The sequence below is a fragment of the Belonocnema kinseyi genome, chromosome 5 (genome assembly GCF_010883055.1).
Source record: "Belonocnema kinseyi isolate 2016_QV_RU_SX_M_011 chromosome 5, B_treatae_v1, whole genome shotgun sequence".
Taxonomy (NCBI): Eukaryota; Metazoa; Arthropoda; class Insecta; order Hymenoptera; family Cynipidae; genus Belonocnema; species Belonocnema kinseyi.
In genome coordinates this window covers 103584702-103601702 of record NC_046661.1, presented here as the reverse complement: position 1 = coordinate 103601702, position 17001 = coordinate 103584702, and the positions used below count along the sequence as shown (strand labels likewise).

Sequence of the window (17001 nt, the reverse complement as noted above, 5' to 3'; positions counted from 1 at the left end):
TGATTTTTGGGCTTCAACCCTTAACGTCAAAAATCAACCCTTCTCTTCCACGTAAATACAACTTTGTCTGCAAATAAATTTTTCTAGAATTTTTCAATGGAAGTAGTTTCTGATTTTTGGCCTCCTCGTAAATACCCGATATGATTTTTGGGCTTCAACCCTTACGTCAAAAATCAACCCCTCTCTTCCACGTAAATACAACTTTGTCTGCAAATGAATTTTTCTAGAATTTTTCAATGGAAGTAGTTTCTGATTTTTGGCCTCCTCGAAAATGCTCGATATGATTTTTGGGCTTTAACCCTTAACGTCAAATATCAACCCCTCTCTTCCACGTAAATACAACTTTGTCTGCAAATAAATTTTTCTAGAGTTTTTCAATGGAAGTGCAGTCTCTGATTTTTGGGCTCCTCGAAAATACCCGATATGATTTTTGGGCTTCAATCCTTAACGTCAAAAATCAACCCCTCTCTTCCACGTAAATACAACTTTGTCTGCAAATAAATTTTTCTAGAATTTTTCAATGGAAATACAGTCTCTGATTTTTGGGCTCCTAGAAAATACCTGATATGATTTTTGGGCATCAATCCTTAACGTCAAAAATCAACCCCTCTCTTCAACATAAATACAACTTTGTCTGCAAATAAATTTTTCTAGAATTCTTCAATGGAAATACAGTTTCTGATTTTTGGGCTCCTCGAAAATACCCGATATGATTTTTCGGCTTCAACCCTTAAAGTCAAAAATCCACCCCTCTCTTCCACGTAAATACAACTTTGTCTGCAAATAAATTTTTCTAGAATTTTTCAATGGAAATACAGTCTCTGATTCTTGAGCTCCTCGAAAATACCCGATATGATTTTTGGGCTTCAACCCTTAACGTCAAAAATCAACCCCTCTCTTCCACGTAAATACAACTTTGTCTGCAAATAAATTTTTCTAGAATTTTTCAATGGAAATACATTCTCTGATTTTTGGGCTCCTCGAAAATACCCGATATGATTTTTGGGCTTCAAACTTTAACGTCAAAAATCAACCCCTCTCTTCCACGTAAATACAACTTTGTCTGCAAAGAAATTTTGCTAGAATTTTTTTGATGGAAATACAGTTACTGACTTTTGGGCTCCTAGAAAATACCTGATATGATTCTTGGGCATCAATCCTTAACGTCAAAAATCAACCCCTCTCTTCCACATAAATACAACTTTGTCTGCAAATAAATTTTTCTAGAATTTTTCAATGGAAATACAGTTTCTGATTTTTGGGCTCCTCGAAAATACCCGATATGATTTTTGGGCTTCAACCCTTAAAGTCAAAAATCAACCCCTCTCTTCCACGTAAATACAACTTTGTCTGCAAATAAATTTTTCTAGAATTTTTCAATGGAAATACAGTTTCTGATTTTTGAGCTCCTCGAAAATACCCGATATGATTTTTGGGCTGCAACCCTTAACGTCAAAAATCAACCCCTCTCTTCCACGTAAATACAACTTTGTCTGCAAATAAATTTTTCTAGAATTTTTCAATGGAAATACAGTCTCTGATTTTTGGGCTACTCGAAAATACCCGATATGATTTTTGGGCTTTAACCCTTAACGTCAAAAATCAACCCCTCTCTTCCACGTAAATACAACTTTGTCTGCAAATAAATTTTTCTAGGATTTTTCTATAGAAATACAGTCTCTGATCTTTGGGCTCCTCGAAATAACTCGAAAGCTCAAACTTCGTACAATTTCATGGAGATTGAAGAAACACAAGCCAGACACGTTACCACTTACCTAAAACACATAAGATATTATGGATATTTTTTTGATGTTTAAATATTCCGTAAAAAATATGAAATATACGTTTTGAATATCCGCATTTTTTCCGATACAATAGCAGAAAATGTAAAAGGCAAAATAGGGATAGCTCGGATTCGGTCTACTTTGTGTAAAAGCTGTCAAAAAAGTTAACCAAAGCTGTCAATGTCCTCGCATTAAAAATAAAAATGCTCCAAAATTGAAGGATGAAGGCATCGATAAATAACGAATACGAGAGACGCTTTCGTATTCACATATTATTTGATTTATTATTCTAAATTTTAAATTAATTATAAATAAAAAAATTGAGGGAATGTGTAATTTTATTTCCATCGAGTGTGTAATATTACACTGCTGTTTGAGGGTCCTTTTATTTACATCGCTAGAGGATGTAATTCCACATATTTTTGTAAAATCACACAGTGGAATGTGTGATATTTAAAATGATACAATATTTAATTTTCCGAAACTTTGTAATTTTAAACAAATCTTTTTTTACAGTGTATCTACGTAGTAGAGAGGGGTTCATTCTTGACATTAAAGGTTGGATCCCAAAAATCGTAGTGTGTATTTTCGAGAAGCCAAAGAATCAAAGACTCTATTGACATTGTAAAATTTAAAAAGAAATTATTTGTTGACAAAGTCGTATGTACGTTATAGAGAGGGGTTAATTTTTGATCTTAAGGGTTGAAGCCCAAAGATAGTAAACGGTATTTTCGGAAAGCCTAAATATCAAAAACTGTATTCTTGTTGTAAAACTCTGAAAACAGTTATTTTTTGACAAATTTGCATGTCCGTGGTAGAGAGGGGTTGATTTTGGACGCTAAAGGTTGAAGCCCAAAAATCGTGACGTGTATTTTCGAGGGGCTCAAAAATCAGAGACTGTATTTCCATTGAAAAATTCTAGAAAAATTTATTTGCAGGCAAAGTTGTATTTACGTGGAAGAGAGGGGTTGATTTTTGACGTTAAGGGTTGAAGCCCAAAAATCGTAGCGTGTATTTTCGAGGAGCTCAAAAATCAGAGACTTTATTCAAGCTCTAAAATGTAATAAAAGTTATTTTTTGACAATTTCATATATGCGTGTTACAATGGGGTTAATTTTTTACTGTAATGGTTGGAGCCCAAAAATCGAAGTGGGTATTTTCTGGGAGTTCAAAAAAAGCCTAAAAATATCCCGTTAATAAATAACTGAAAATTTTCAATTTTTTAATTGGGGTTGGTTTTGGAAGTTAAGGGTTGGTTTGGGGAAAATTTTTTTTGCGGATTTTAAGAGCCCAAAAGAAGCCCAAAATTCAGGTGTAATTGAATTTTTATTATTTAGTGATTTAAAGAAGTGGAGGTGCTGGGTTAATGTAAGCTGGCACCTCCACAAGAAAATTGATTTTTTTTTAAAAGTAAAGGAGCCCAAAAATTTTTATTGCAGCTCAAAAAAAAGCCCAAAAGTAGCCCAAAATTCTGAGCTAGGAAAGATTCAAAAATTTTCGAGGAGTCCAAAAATCAGAGACTCTATTACCATTTAAAAATTCTAGAAAAATTGATTTTTTGACAAAGTAGTATCTACGTGAGTTGATGTTTGACGTTAAGGTTTGAAGCCCAAAAATCGCAGCGGGTATTTCCGAGGAGCCCAAAAATCAGAGACACTATTTCCATTAAAAATGCTACAAAAATTTATTTGCAGACAAGGTTGTATTTACGTAGTAGAGAGGGGTTGATTTTTGACGTTAAGGATTGAAGCCCAAAAAACGTAGCGGTTATTTTCGAGGATCCCAAAAATCAGAGATTTCATTTCCATTGAAAAAATTTAGAAAAATTCATTTTTTGACAAAGTAGTATCTACGTGGGTTGATTTTTGACGTTAAGGGTTGAAGCCCAAAAATCGTAGCGTGTATTTTCGAGGAGCTCAAAAATCAGAGACTTTATTCAAGCTCTAAAATGTAATAAAAGTTATTTTTTGACAATTTCATATATGCGTGTTACAATGGGGTTAATTTTTTACTGTAATGGTTGGAGCCCAAAAATCGAAGTGGGTATTTTCTGGGAGTTCAAAAAAAGCCTAAAAATATCCCGTTAATAAATAACTGAAAAATTTTAATTTTTTGAAGGGGTTTGATTTTGGAAGTTAAGGGTTGGTTTGGGGAAAACTTTTTTGCGGATCTTAAGAGCCCAAAAAAAGCCCAAAAATCTGGTGTAATTGAATTTTTATTATTTAGTGATTTAAAGAAGTGGAGGTGCTGGGTTAATGAAAGCTAGCACCTCCACAAGAAAATTGATTTTTTGAAAAAAGTAAAGGAGCCCAAAAATTTTTATTGCAGCCCAAAAAAAGACCAAAAAACCCAAAATTCTGAGCTATGAAAAATTCAAAAATTCGATTGTGGATGTGCTAGCTTAATGTGCCCTACCTTAAAGCCTACAGAGCTCTAAGAAACTTAATCTTTGACTATACTCAATTAAGTAGACAATTGAGTGTCCCCATGCAAGAACAAGACTCAGATTTTTCTACTGCGGAGGAGTTGGCCCCTGACGACTGAAAATTCAAATTGGAAATTTTGAATTTTAAAACATATATTATCGTAGATAATTACATCCCGCATCTTTTTTTTCCTTACAAGAAAATCGTATCTTTTTTCGTTTTTTAATAAATTGCAAAAAACGAGTTTATTCAAAAGTCGATTTTTAATTCGATGTTTGTCTTTGACTTGTGCTCAAATCCACAGTTTTTGGAATTTCTTTATAAAATTCAGTGGAAATATTCCTTATAATATCCTTGTTATGGCGATTGGCGATAAAACTTTTCAACTTTATTTATAACAATATGAAAACTTATTTTCAGAGCTATTGCATATTTCGTTCCACAAAACGTTTGAGTGTTTCGTTTATCGAGGAAAGTTTGAGCAAACATAAACTTATTGTGGAGAAGTTGTTTAAAAAGGTACAAAGAAGTTTTCTGCAAAGGGTTTTTTAAAATAAATTAATACGTAAAAAACTGTGAACGCTAAACTTTGAGCGAGCGACTGATCTTTATGCGTGTATTGCGCCGAGTCGAGACGTCTTGCAGTTTAGGCGGATAATAAGGGGGTCAGATTAAAAAATAAATAATAACACTTCAATTGACATAAAATATATCAAATTTTTATATGTTTAGCGAATACTTAGATTTATAATAATTCATATAAATAGTTAAAGAGATCATTGTAATCACAGGCTTATATTACAGTGCTAATTATAAAATGTTCTAACAGGACTTATTCCATATTTAATTTAGATTATATTATAATACAATTTTATTAATGTAAAGTTCATATTATTCCTTTTCAGATAACACAGAATCATCGACTTCTCCATTTTTTGTTATCGACGCAAAGTAATCCGTGAAAAATTTTTTACCTTTAGGAGAGAGATATTTAAGCAAGATTTTAACGTCATTCATTTTAGCTTTTGTGAGACCGACTTTTGGAGGGCAATCTTTTCCAAGTCTCTGAGTTTAATGCTTGGCTGAATAGTAAACAAAGAAGGATGCCTGAATATTTTTTTTGTGATTTGAAATTCCATCAGATTGTATAGCTTATAAGGAACTTAAATAACATTCATTGCAAACATCTGTTCTCGGTAATTTAAATGAAAAGTTAATATAATGGTTGAGGAAATTGCTGTAGGTACTTTCGAGCAAATCTAGTTCACTTCCTGTCGTAGCAACATAAAATTCTAAAAATTCCTCATATATTTTGTCCAAATTTATTTCCGGATTGATCATGTAGTTTAGAGATGTCGACTCTCTACTATAGTGAGATTGTTGATGTGGCATGGACAGAAAGTGAACTTTTATCAATTCCTTCACATCATCAGTCAATTTGACGCATTGATGTTCAAGCTTACCTCTCTTATCATCTAAACTTTCTCTAGCTAAAATCTTTTTCTGAACGCATTGTAACCTTCCTTTTCCTGTATTCAAAATTTTAAACAAAAACTGTTTGCAGACAACAATATTTTTTTGATCAGTTGAGAAATAATATGTCCACAATATTAAACGCGGGACTTCGGTAGCATTTACTCGCAAAGGGTCCTTGCATTTCATTAACGCACTGAGAAAAATATTTTGCTTCTTGTATTCTCCAAGATTCCAGAATTGGTCATGAAGTTTACTCTGTGCAAAAGTTGAAATTTTCAAAAAACATTTCTGCTTACAGCAATTTTGAACTGGTACAAAATGTCTTTCAGAAACAAGTTTCTTAGAAGTGGAGACGTACTCTTTGCCCTGTATTTAAAAAAGTTTGGTTTGAAAATCTTTATTGAAGAATTATTATTGAAATTTATTAAATGTATTTGATGTTTAACCCGATAATTAACAATTCTTTTAGTCACTTCCTAGGATGAAATTTTTATGTTTTAATATTATTACTGCAGTTTTTTTTTTATTTTTAAATTTTCAATAAAATACGTTTTTATCAGGATATTTATATAGCAGTTCAAAATGTAGAAAAAAGAGAACCTCATTTTTTTAAGCTGTTATCGACAGAAAAAACCGAATAAATGTTATACGTACTCTATTTTGGCATGTTTTATTAACATTTCTAGCCCACGCTACTTAATATTTTGTTTGTTTCCTCCCTCTAATAGAACCTTGGGATTCACTTTCCATTACAGTAATTTGAAAATTAGTTTAGATAATAATTTTTTTATTATAAAATATAAATTTAGTTCTCACTAAAGCTAAAACTCGTAATTCGTATACGAAGTTTACACTTCCGTAGTCAGAATAGAAATGATCTATTTTGTTTTTATAGAAAACTGCAATGTTTTGGCTTCTTTTGGGATTAAGAAGGCTGAAGGACGTTTGACGGTCATCCAATGTTTGAATAATCCACCTTTGAGTTCATTGTACCGCCGTATAGGGAAAGACATCCCGACTCGGCATAATACACGCATGAAGATCAGTCGCTCGCTCAAAGTTTAGCGTTCACAGTTTTTTACCTATTAAATTATTTGAAAAAGCCTTTGCAGAAAACTTTTTTGTGCCTTTCTAAACAACTTCTCCGCAGTAAGTTTTTGTTTGCTCAATCTTTACTCGATAAACGAAACACTTGAACGTTTTGTGGAACGAAATATGTAATAGCTATGAAAATAATTTCTTACACTGTTATAAATAAAGTTGAAAAGTTTTACCGCTAATTGTCATAACAAGGATATTATAAGAAATATTTCCTTTGAATTTTATAAAGAAACTCTAAAAACTGTGGATTTGAGCACGAGTGGAAGACAAAAATCTAATTGAAAATCGACTTTTCAAGAAACTCGTTTTTTGCAATTTGTTAAAAAACGAAAAAAGATACGATTTTCTTGTAAGGAAAAAAAAGATGCAAAATGTAATTATCTACGATAATATATGATTTAAAATTCAAAATTTCCAATTTGAATTTTCAGTCGTCAGGGGCCAACTCCGCCGCGCTAGAAAAATCTACGTCTTGTTCTTGCATGGGGACACTCAATTCAGAATATGAAGACGCATATAAATCCTGCCATCTAAAAGAGATCTTTTTGATAAAGTTTTTTTCAAGCATTCCAAATGCAAAGAATAAATATCCGAGCGCGAAGCGCGAGGTGTAATTATGTTCGAGCGCGAAGCGAAGCGCGAGATTCAACCGTCGCGCACTAGTTCATTGTTCTAAATTATGTTATGTCATTTCGGCCATATTTTGAAAATTATTAACAAATAATAGTATCGCCGCAAAATGTATGCCACTTGTTTCTTAGCTATTTTCTAAATTGTAAACCCATAAAAAAACGTGATGTCACCCACTAGTTAATTGTTCTAAATTATAAAATTACGGTCATACTTTGGAAATTATTAAAAAATAGTAGTATCACCGGAAAATGTATGCCGATTGTTTCTTAGCTATTTTTTTATTGTATAATTATCAAAAAACATTATGGCATCCACTAGTTAATTTTTATAAAATATTCCTAATTTTTAACCTTTGACAGTGGCAGCCACTAATTTAAAACCGAATAAAATGTCTGCCATTAAGTATTTGAATAGTATTCAGTAATGTTTACTCATACATGGTGAGGCATCCACTAGTTTATTTGTTTTAAATTATGACTTTTCGACCATATTTGAAAAATTAATAACAAATGTAGTATCACCGGAAAATGTATGCTACTCATTTTTTTAACATTTACTACGGCTACAAAACTAAATTCTCTGTGGCATACACTAGTTATTTGTTTTTCCACATTTTTATTAACTCTTAACCCTTGTGAATTAACCCTTACTATCACTTCGATTTAGATGCCATGTTCTTTTCTATATAAAAGTGGTAGACGAAGAATGCTTTAAAGTACATGGCATACACTAGTTAATTGTTTTCATTTCTCAAAAAGTTAAAATTTTGAACTTTCAAAATGGCGGGTAGTATCACGCGTGGCCCTTCGAAAATAGGCTTATTGTACTTGTTTTGCATATAGAACACGATGGTGAAAACGGCAAACACTAGTTAATACGACGATCAAATATGTCATTAGCTCCCGGTCTATAATGCCTGATTACATCTGGTTACGCAATACATGACCTAAACACTGATTGACTGAAAACGAATTGAAGCAATCGTCCTGCGAAATTTTCGCCACTGACTGAAGATGATTGAATCAGACGACAGGATTAACCCCCGAGAATACTTTCCGCTTTTTTTAAACACTCCTACGTCGTTGTGGAGTTGCTCCGCTGACCAGTAGCGTCACTCTTTCGCCCCCTTGGACCACCTTGTCCTCTCTATAGGCAACTTTTCCTACGGGATTCCAGTGTATAATTCTATGTTTCGGTCTCCACCTAGAAAAGTAAGCTTCTCCGCTTCTGTGAATAGTATTTTAATTTTTCGAATAAAAAACAGTGAAATTGAACCACGAAATATGAATTTTAAAGCAAAATAGTTTATCAATTCTAACTTACAGCAGATTTATTTTGACGCAAGCAGTTGTATTTGAAATAAATAAAGATTCAATAAAAAAGGTAGAAAAATGATGAATGTCTATGATCAGCCGGCAAAAAATCTTTGAAGCCTTATTACTCGGCAAGAAAAAATTGCAGAAAGTTTAGCTAAAGACAGAAACATTTTTCAAAGTTATACTTGTAAAACGATGTTAGTTTGACTTTCTTACAAAATTTTATATCTTCTCAATGACAGAAAATGTGTGACAAACCAGGAGAAATTACCCTCAACTTTCACTACGTCGACTTTTTGATTTCTCCGCACGTTCAACAAATTTGACCAAAAATTTGTGAAAATTGATGAATATTCTGTAACAAGTATTTAACAAATGGAAATTCGTTATACTTTAATTTAATGATTATGTTGATTATTAGAGTTAAAAATGTAAAAAATAAATATCTCGGTTGTGGATATAGATTTTAAGCTGAACTCTAGCTTAAAGGAAGATTGAAAAACGTACACTCACTGAAAATTTGACGGTTTACATTGTGTAAACTGCTAATTAAAAAATTATAAAATAAAAAAATGACAAAAAAATGTAAATCTTCTACTTTTTGTGATTAATGTAATTTATCATAAAAAATCATGAAATGTGACTAAGAGTAGAACTTCTTTTTTAATATCTTTAGTGATTTCTTAAACAATTTTCTGTTCCCAAAATCATAAAAATATATAATTGTATTTTCAAATAATTTTCAATTGTTCCGACAGTCATCATTTGTCTGGAAAATTTCGCTCTTCATTCAAATTGTGAAAAGTTGTTACCTATCTACATAAGTTATAAAAATTTGAAGAATACTGAGAGTAGAACTTGTTGCTTAACATTTTTAGTCATTTATAAACCATTTTTATGTGTTTGAACAATTGTTTCATCCTAAAATCATAAGGACGTATTATTGTATTATATATTATTATGTTATTATATATACGAGTTTTCCAGTATTGAAACTTATTAAGATCGTAATTATTCCGATGCTTTTGATTCAGTCATTAATAATTTTTATTAGCTGTTCAAATTTTAAGATGAAACCGATATCGCATACGCTCGCTATGCGACTGGCTTTACCTGACAAATAAAGTTTCTTATTTTAATTATTTTAATCATTGAAAACGATTGTTATTAACATTTATATTTTGAAATTGTGATGCCACATTCTGCCTCAACCTCTTCCCATCTATGTCACAGTCATCAAAAAACCTATCCCCCCGTTCTCCGGCAGTGTGACGTTGTTTTTAAATATCCCTTTATTTTGAAAATGTAATTTGAATAAATATATTAAATTCGAACTCAATGATTTCAGCGTATAACTGCAAGCAGGATATCGTTTTTCTTTCCATTTTTATAAGGTCCTTTTCAGTATATGTTTGATTTATCTCATTGATTTTTAAAATATTCTTCAATCGATGTCTGAAAATTTTAATGAAAATAGTTTAGTTCTAAAATATCATTCAAATTAAAAAAGAAGCATAACCACTAGGGTGGTTCAAAACTGCATTGGGAAGTATTTTTTTCAAATTTTCATGCATTTCACCCTCAAATTTTTTTGAATCTACACACAGATAAATACGTTTTTTTGTAAATTACATAAGAAAAAAATAGGTCCCCTGTGGGGAATAATCCCCTCGCACGCTACGCACGCGGCTCGGTTTGTTTCAGGATTGAGCGTGCTCAGGGCGCGCGTCCTTTAGATGTCGTGCTTGATAAAATATTTTTCCAAATTTGTGCGCAGACAATTTAAAATTAAAGATCAAGGCATCGATAACGGTAATTTGGTGATTGCGAATTCTCTTGTGCTAAAGCTCTTTCGTCTTTAACGAACACAATCTCATCCGGTATTAGGTATTTTCATTTCAATCAGCAGCTAATTTCACTTCGTAGATTGCTGAGGGGAAGGCAAGGCACCAAATGCATGAGCTTTGGTTCATTTTTTCCCTATTTTGCTAATATCTTCATAAAAGATAATTTTTTCTACATAAATATATTTAAAGAATAGTTTTTATTTTTAATCACTATTTAATGAAATAATAAAATGATAATAATTGTTATTATTCACAAAGATATTATAGAAATAAGGTTTTGTCCCATGCATATGATCCATTGTTTTCCCCTCATCTTCTAACAAAGTGAAGTTAGCTGATGGTTTAAGTGAAAACACCTAATCTCGTGCTTCACACTCAATTTTGTCAGATATATGAAATTCTCTACATATAAATGTATCGTGTATTTATTTCTGTATTTCGATCTTCGTTTCTTTGTGGATTAGCGAAAATTTGCAGATCTTGTATGGGTGCATAATTTTTGTTTACTCCAATTTTTCTTTTCTTGCATAGTTTTATCGCCAAATGGAAATTTTTATTTTTGATTCATTTGTTTTTAGTCATTGAAATCAGAATCGTTGGATAAAAAGTGGTGGTTAACGAGCTCGATCTTTCTTTACGGCCCCTAAAACTGTGTGCTAAATTTATAATTAATCCGATTGTTTTTTCAACAGTTATCCGGCATACAGACGACGAAAATAATTCAAGAAATGAATAAACTTTAAGGAAGTTAAGGCTTTCCAGTAATTGAAAAAGTTAAAGGAATTAAGTAAATTTAAGAAATTTAAGGAATTCAAGGCATCTAGCGACTTCAAGAAATTTAAGGCCTTTAAAGAATTCAAGGCATTTAGAGAACTCTAGGAATTCATGGATTATGAGTAATTCACAGAATTGAGGGAATCTATGGAATTTAAGTAATACATGGCCTTCAAGAAATTCAAGGAATTTTAGAAGCTTATGTATTCAATGAATTAAAGGTGTCAAGGAATATAAGAAATTAAAAGGAATTTAAGGAATTCATGGAATTCGGGGAATTTAAGAAATTCAAGGAATTGAAGGCATTCATGGAATTCCTGGACTTCACAGATTTCGACAATTCACAGTATTCATAGAATTTACGGAAGTTATGAAATCCATGTATTTCACGGAATTAATGGAATTCAAGGAATTCATAGAATTGAACTATTTCCTCATGGATTTCATGGAATTCAAGCAATTCTAGGAATTCATGGACTTTACAAGATTCATGGAATTTACATAATTCATAAAATTCATAGAATTCAAGGAATTCACGAGATTCCTTCAAATCGTGGAATTCCATGAATTCTTTTATATTTATGAATTCCTTTTTCCAACAGTAAAATCTACTTAAACATACTTTCAAACAATAATAAATCGTTTAAACAACTATGTTTGTGAAATTTAATTAATCGCCAACTTAATTTAAGTGAAAAGTAGACGAAGAATAGAAAATTTTAGGAAAAACTTTCGTACATTATACTAAAAAATATTGTTATAAATAATAATAGGACTTCCATTTCCGGCATGAAAGTGTAACGCAGCGGGAATTATTGATGCTGAGTTTTTGTGATCAGGTCAGGTTGGTTTGAGCTTTGTGACAGGGTGGGAGGACTAAGTTGATTGGGTTAGTAATAGCAGGGTAGGGTAGAGACAAAGAAAAGCAAGATAGTAACCAGTAAGCGACCATAGAAAACAGATTTAGAGCAGGAAGTTTATGATACACCGAAAGGAGGGATAAAAGAGAGGAACGCATGGGGGAAGTACAAGAAAACATTAGAAAAGGAGAGATCGAGAGCAAAAAGTGTGGTATCAATTGAGGCTTTCATAAAAAGGAACCAAGCAGTGGTGTCAGAGCCGTGTGAGGTGGTTTGGCTTGAGCCCACCCATGAATTATTATAGGTTGACGAAACAGTAGAGTAGAGAGAAGAACGATATAGGCTCAAGCTTGAAATATCCGAAAATGTTCAGATCGCCGTAAAGAGGATTCATGAAGAAAGGCAGAAGAAAAGGGGAAACGAAATAAGGAAGAAATTAGGTGGAGAATGTTTGAACTTAGAAAAGAAATAAAGAAATGGGAAGAAGTCTGGGAACTGTTAGAGAAGAGCAGTCATTAGAAAAAAATAGAGAAACAAGAAGATAATAATAAAAAGGCAGAGAAGATGCCACTTAAGATAAAAAAAATAGTAAGCTCGAACCGGGAGTTCGGAGAAGGTAAGAGTAGGAATATAGAGAAGGAAAGGCTGAGAAAAACAGTACAAAGAATAGAAAGAAAGTAAAGGAAGAAAGAAAAAGAAACATGGTGATAGAGTGTATAAGGTTAGAGGGGAAAGAGCTAAAGGAAGAAGTGGAAGAAGTACTAAAAAGGACAGATGTTAATGTAAAGATGGAAGAAGTTCGAAGTGTGGGAAGGGAAGAGCGAAGAGAATAGGGAGTTTATGAGAAATTTGACGCAGTGGGATGTAGTAATAATGATTTAGACGTAGCTGGATATAAATGGATGGGAAAGAGTAAGGGAAAGGTTACCTAGAGGTTATAAATGGCAAGTTTAAAATGCAAAGAGGAAGGATAAAAAGGGCAGGGAAATGGGAGGAATAGTAGTGTGAGTAAGGAACGAATGTACAACAGGGCAAGTTAAGAAAGAGAGGAAAAAGAGGAAAGAACAAAAATAAGAATTAATAGTAGAAGCCGTAAATATGGAAGGAGAGGAGTGGAAGATTGTGGCGATTTATGTGAATAGTGATATGCATGAGAAAGCAGAAATGATGGAAGAAATTATTGAAGAAAATAAAGAAGAGATAAAGCTTATAAAAGGTGAGTATTTCAATGCAAGAACAGGAGATAGACGAGAAAGGGAATGGGGGGAACAGAGAGGAAGAAAATCTAAAGATAAGCTACTGAATGGCTAGCAAAAGAAGTTGCTAAGGAGTTTGTAGGAGTTGGGATGGTTTATCTTAAACGGAAATATAGAGGAAAGTGATGAATGAGAGTATACATGCTCAGGAGAAGAAAGGGGAGAAAAGGTCAAAAATATGAAAATGGGAAAGGAATATGTGAACGAGGAGATGAAAAAAATGATGGGATAAATAAAAAAAGAATTAGGGTGCCTAAACAAAAATTAAGTTGGTAAAGGGGGGGGGGGGATTAGAGTAGATGAGATGAGGATTGTAAAGAGTAAAAGAAGGAGTTTAGAAAGGAATTAATAACATGGAGAAAAGAAAAAAAGGAATGGAAAGTAATATAGGAGAAAAAAGAAGGAGTATACTGAGTTGTGTGATCAAAAGGAAGAGGAAGAGAATAAAAGGTTTTCGGAAGGACCGGAGAAGGCTAGGATGGACGAAGAGGTTCATAAGGTAGTAAATAGAAAGAGAGAAAAATAAGAAAAAGAGTAAAACAAGGTATTGAAATAGTAGAATGGAAAAAATATTGTTTGGAATTGCCAGGAGAAATAGAGAGAAAAGTTAGGGTAAGAGAAAAATATGGTAGAGAAAGAGATGAGGAAGAGGTTATAACAAGGGAAGAAATGTTCAAGTTGTTAGGAATAATGAAAGATGGAAGGGCACCTGGTGTAGATAAGTTACCAAACTAACTATGGAAATATGGAGGGACGGAAATAAAGAAATGGCCATAGATAATGTGTAATAGAGTAGGGAGAGGAGAGGGGTGACCAGAAATATGGAAAGGAGAGCAGGTTAAAGATTATAGCGGTCTGACGCTGATGCCAACATGTATAACGTAAATGTAACTGTTTTGCCGGAGAGATTAAAAAAAGAAGGCGAGAAAAAGAAGATAGAGCCACCGAATCAGGCAGCGCTTTGAAAAGGAATGGAGGTGATGGACAACATATATGTTCTGAACTTTCTAGTAAATAACAGGATTGAAAAAGAAAAAGGGGCAATAATAGCAATTATAGAAAAATCAGCAGGGGTAATGAAACAGATATAGGGGATAAGAAAAAGAAGGTTAACAAAAAATTGGAGAAGGAGAATGTGGTTATTTGATACACGGGTATGCCCGCTATTTGATTTTTAAGCAGAGATATGGGGATGGAAAGAAAGGAAAGTTATTGAGACTTTACAAGAAAGGTATACAAGGTGGATACTAGGAGTAGACTGGAGGACACCAGGATATATGGTAAGAAAAGAAGCGCAAAGGGATAAATTAAGTACTAGAGCGTGAAAGAGAGCATGGGAATTTGAGGCGGAGCTGCGGTAGGGAAACGGTGGAGAGTGAGCGAGAAAGTGTTTGATGAATGTAGGAGTGAAGGGAGGGAGGTTAACAGAATTAATGAGGTGGGAAGGAGAGATGAAGATAAGAAAGGAAGGAGTATCAAAGTATTTAGTAAAGAAATGGAGAGAGACAAGGTGGCCCAGAATAGCAAGATTTAGATTGGGAAACGAGGTAAGGAAGGGGATGCATTGGTAAAAAGGACAGAACAGAAAGTGCAGAATATGTGAATAGGAGGAGGATATATGGGAGCGTGTATGGGAAGGATTTAGGAGAGGAATGGAAGATAAAGGAAGCTGGCATGAGAATGTGGTTACGATTCTATTACAGGATGGATTAGGAGAAGAATAAATGAAGGAGTTGTAGGGTGCTAGAAGAGCGAATGAGAAACAATAAAAAACGCATGTGAAAAACTGGAGGTACAAAAAAAGTGAAGGAAAAAACAAACGGAAATCGCGTAGATCAAAAGCACTAATATTGTAATTAATGGTTGTGTAATAGCATTAGTGGACCAAGATGCGGTTGCGTTCTCATTCTCTCTCTCTCTCTCTTGTTAGCACTCTCGATTTTGATCTCGATCGCTCGCTCGCTCACTCGTGCGCTAACACGTACTAAATTGTGCTATCGCTGGGAATATAAATAAGGATCTAGATATAAGATTTCCTGTAAATAGTTGTAAATGATTGTAAATAGTAGGGATAAGATTTGATAGAAATATGTAAGCGGAAATATTGTAATGAATATTAAGTCATGTAATCCAATAATTATTATCTCTTTCTAATTGAAAAGTTACCTATTCTAAAAGGAAATTCCTATGAACCAGTGATAATCCCCGGCTGCATTCAAGTTTTTCAAAAGCACTCGCATTTCTCTGGTTGGTTGGCGGGGAGAAAGGAAAACTGCAGAACATCATCAAATAATTTAACCAGTTACATTTTTTTGATTCCAAAAAAACTATATTCAATGCATTTTTCGACCACCCTAAATTGAAAGTAATTATTACTTTAAAACCTCAAAGAGTCCGTAAATATGTTTTATAAAACTGTATAGCATTGTATCGAATGCAATTACATTGGCAAAACAGTAAACTCCTGCAACAGTTGAGTGGATGAAAACTAAGAAATAATGTTCATGCTTATCAATAATAAGGTAATTCGCATCATATACAAAATTCCTTTTTCGTGTTTCATTCAGTGGTATAATAAGGTCCAAGCCAATCGGTACTAATGCTACCAGACAATAGAACAATGTTGATATACCAAGTAAAACTGAAAATTAAAAACAAAATTATTTAAAGTAGGCCCTTGCACCTAAAAAAGAGGGTTTCGTAACTTATGCGGACGTAAGAAAGTTGATTAAATCTCCCCCTTCTATACCTTCTTTCTCCTGCTTAACTTAAGGGCACGTGGCACACTCAGATCCCTATATTACCGACCTCGCTTTTCCAGTTCACTGATTTTTTTTGAACTTAAGAACTTTTTTTCTAAATAGAATATCGGACTGAAACTTTGGGAAATGTATCAGAAGACCGTAAAGTACTGTATTAGGGCGTATCCAAAAGAAGTTGTTTGCGCAAAGTTCTAATAGCAGTGAAAGCTTTCTTTTAAGAGTGAAAAACACTCCCCTGAAGTTTCATAAAAAAAATTCCTTCTGTCTCCGCATTGTATATATAGCTAAAAGTCACAAAAAACGAAGCACTTCTTCAAAGTTGAACAACTTTGTTTTTTTAAATGGAAACCGCCTTTTTTGTATCTGTAATCGATAGAGTGGAAAATTTTACGTTCAGGTACGTACCCAAGTCATAGGTCAATTGTAACGTTCAAATTCAGTTAGAGGTTATTTGAAATTAACAAAGTTTTCCAAGAGGTCAGTGTAATTCCTATGACTTAGGTACGTACCTAAACGTAGAATTTTCCGCTATATCGATTTTAGATGTGAAAAAGGGGGTTTCCATTTGAAAAAAAACAAAGTTGACCTTCAAAAAGCCATTAAGGTCAATTTCACGTTTAAAACTATACCTAATTATTTTAATCCGTATTATTAAAATTAAAATTTTATTTTACTATGTTTTCAAAGATTACGAGTTTATATAACAATACTAATTAGAGTATGATCTTCGAACACAGTATATTCTCTATTTGGAGCTATTCAATAT

At 33.0% G+C, this 17001-nt stretch overlaps 1 protein-coding gene across 2 annotated transcripts in view; it reads right to left on the bottom strand.

Moving 5' to 3' along the window:
- Positions 1-17001, bottom strand: part of LOC117172887 (odorant receptor 85b-like) — a 59276-nt gene that overhangs the window by 13403 nt on the left and 28872 nt on the right. For both annotated transcript variants that reach the window (XM_033361165.1, XM_033361164.1), the window contains exons 6-7: positions 15850-16114; positions 10072-10191 (exon numbers count right to left, since the gene is read on the bottom strand). In XM_033361165.1, the coding sequence (XP_033217056.1) occupies positions 10072-10191; positions 15850-16114 (385 nt within the window). The remainder of the gene's footprint in view (positions 1-10071; positions 10192-15849; positions 16115-17001) is intronic.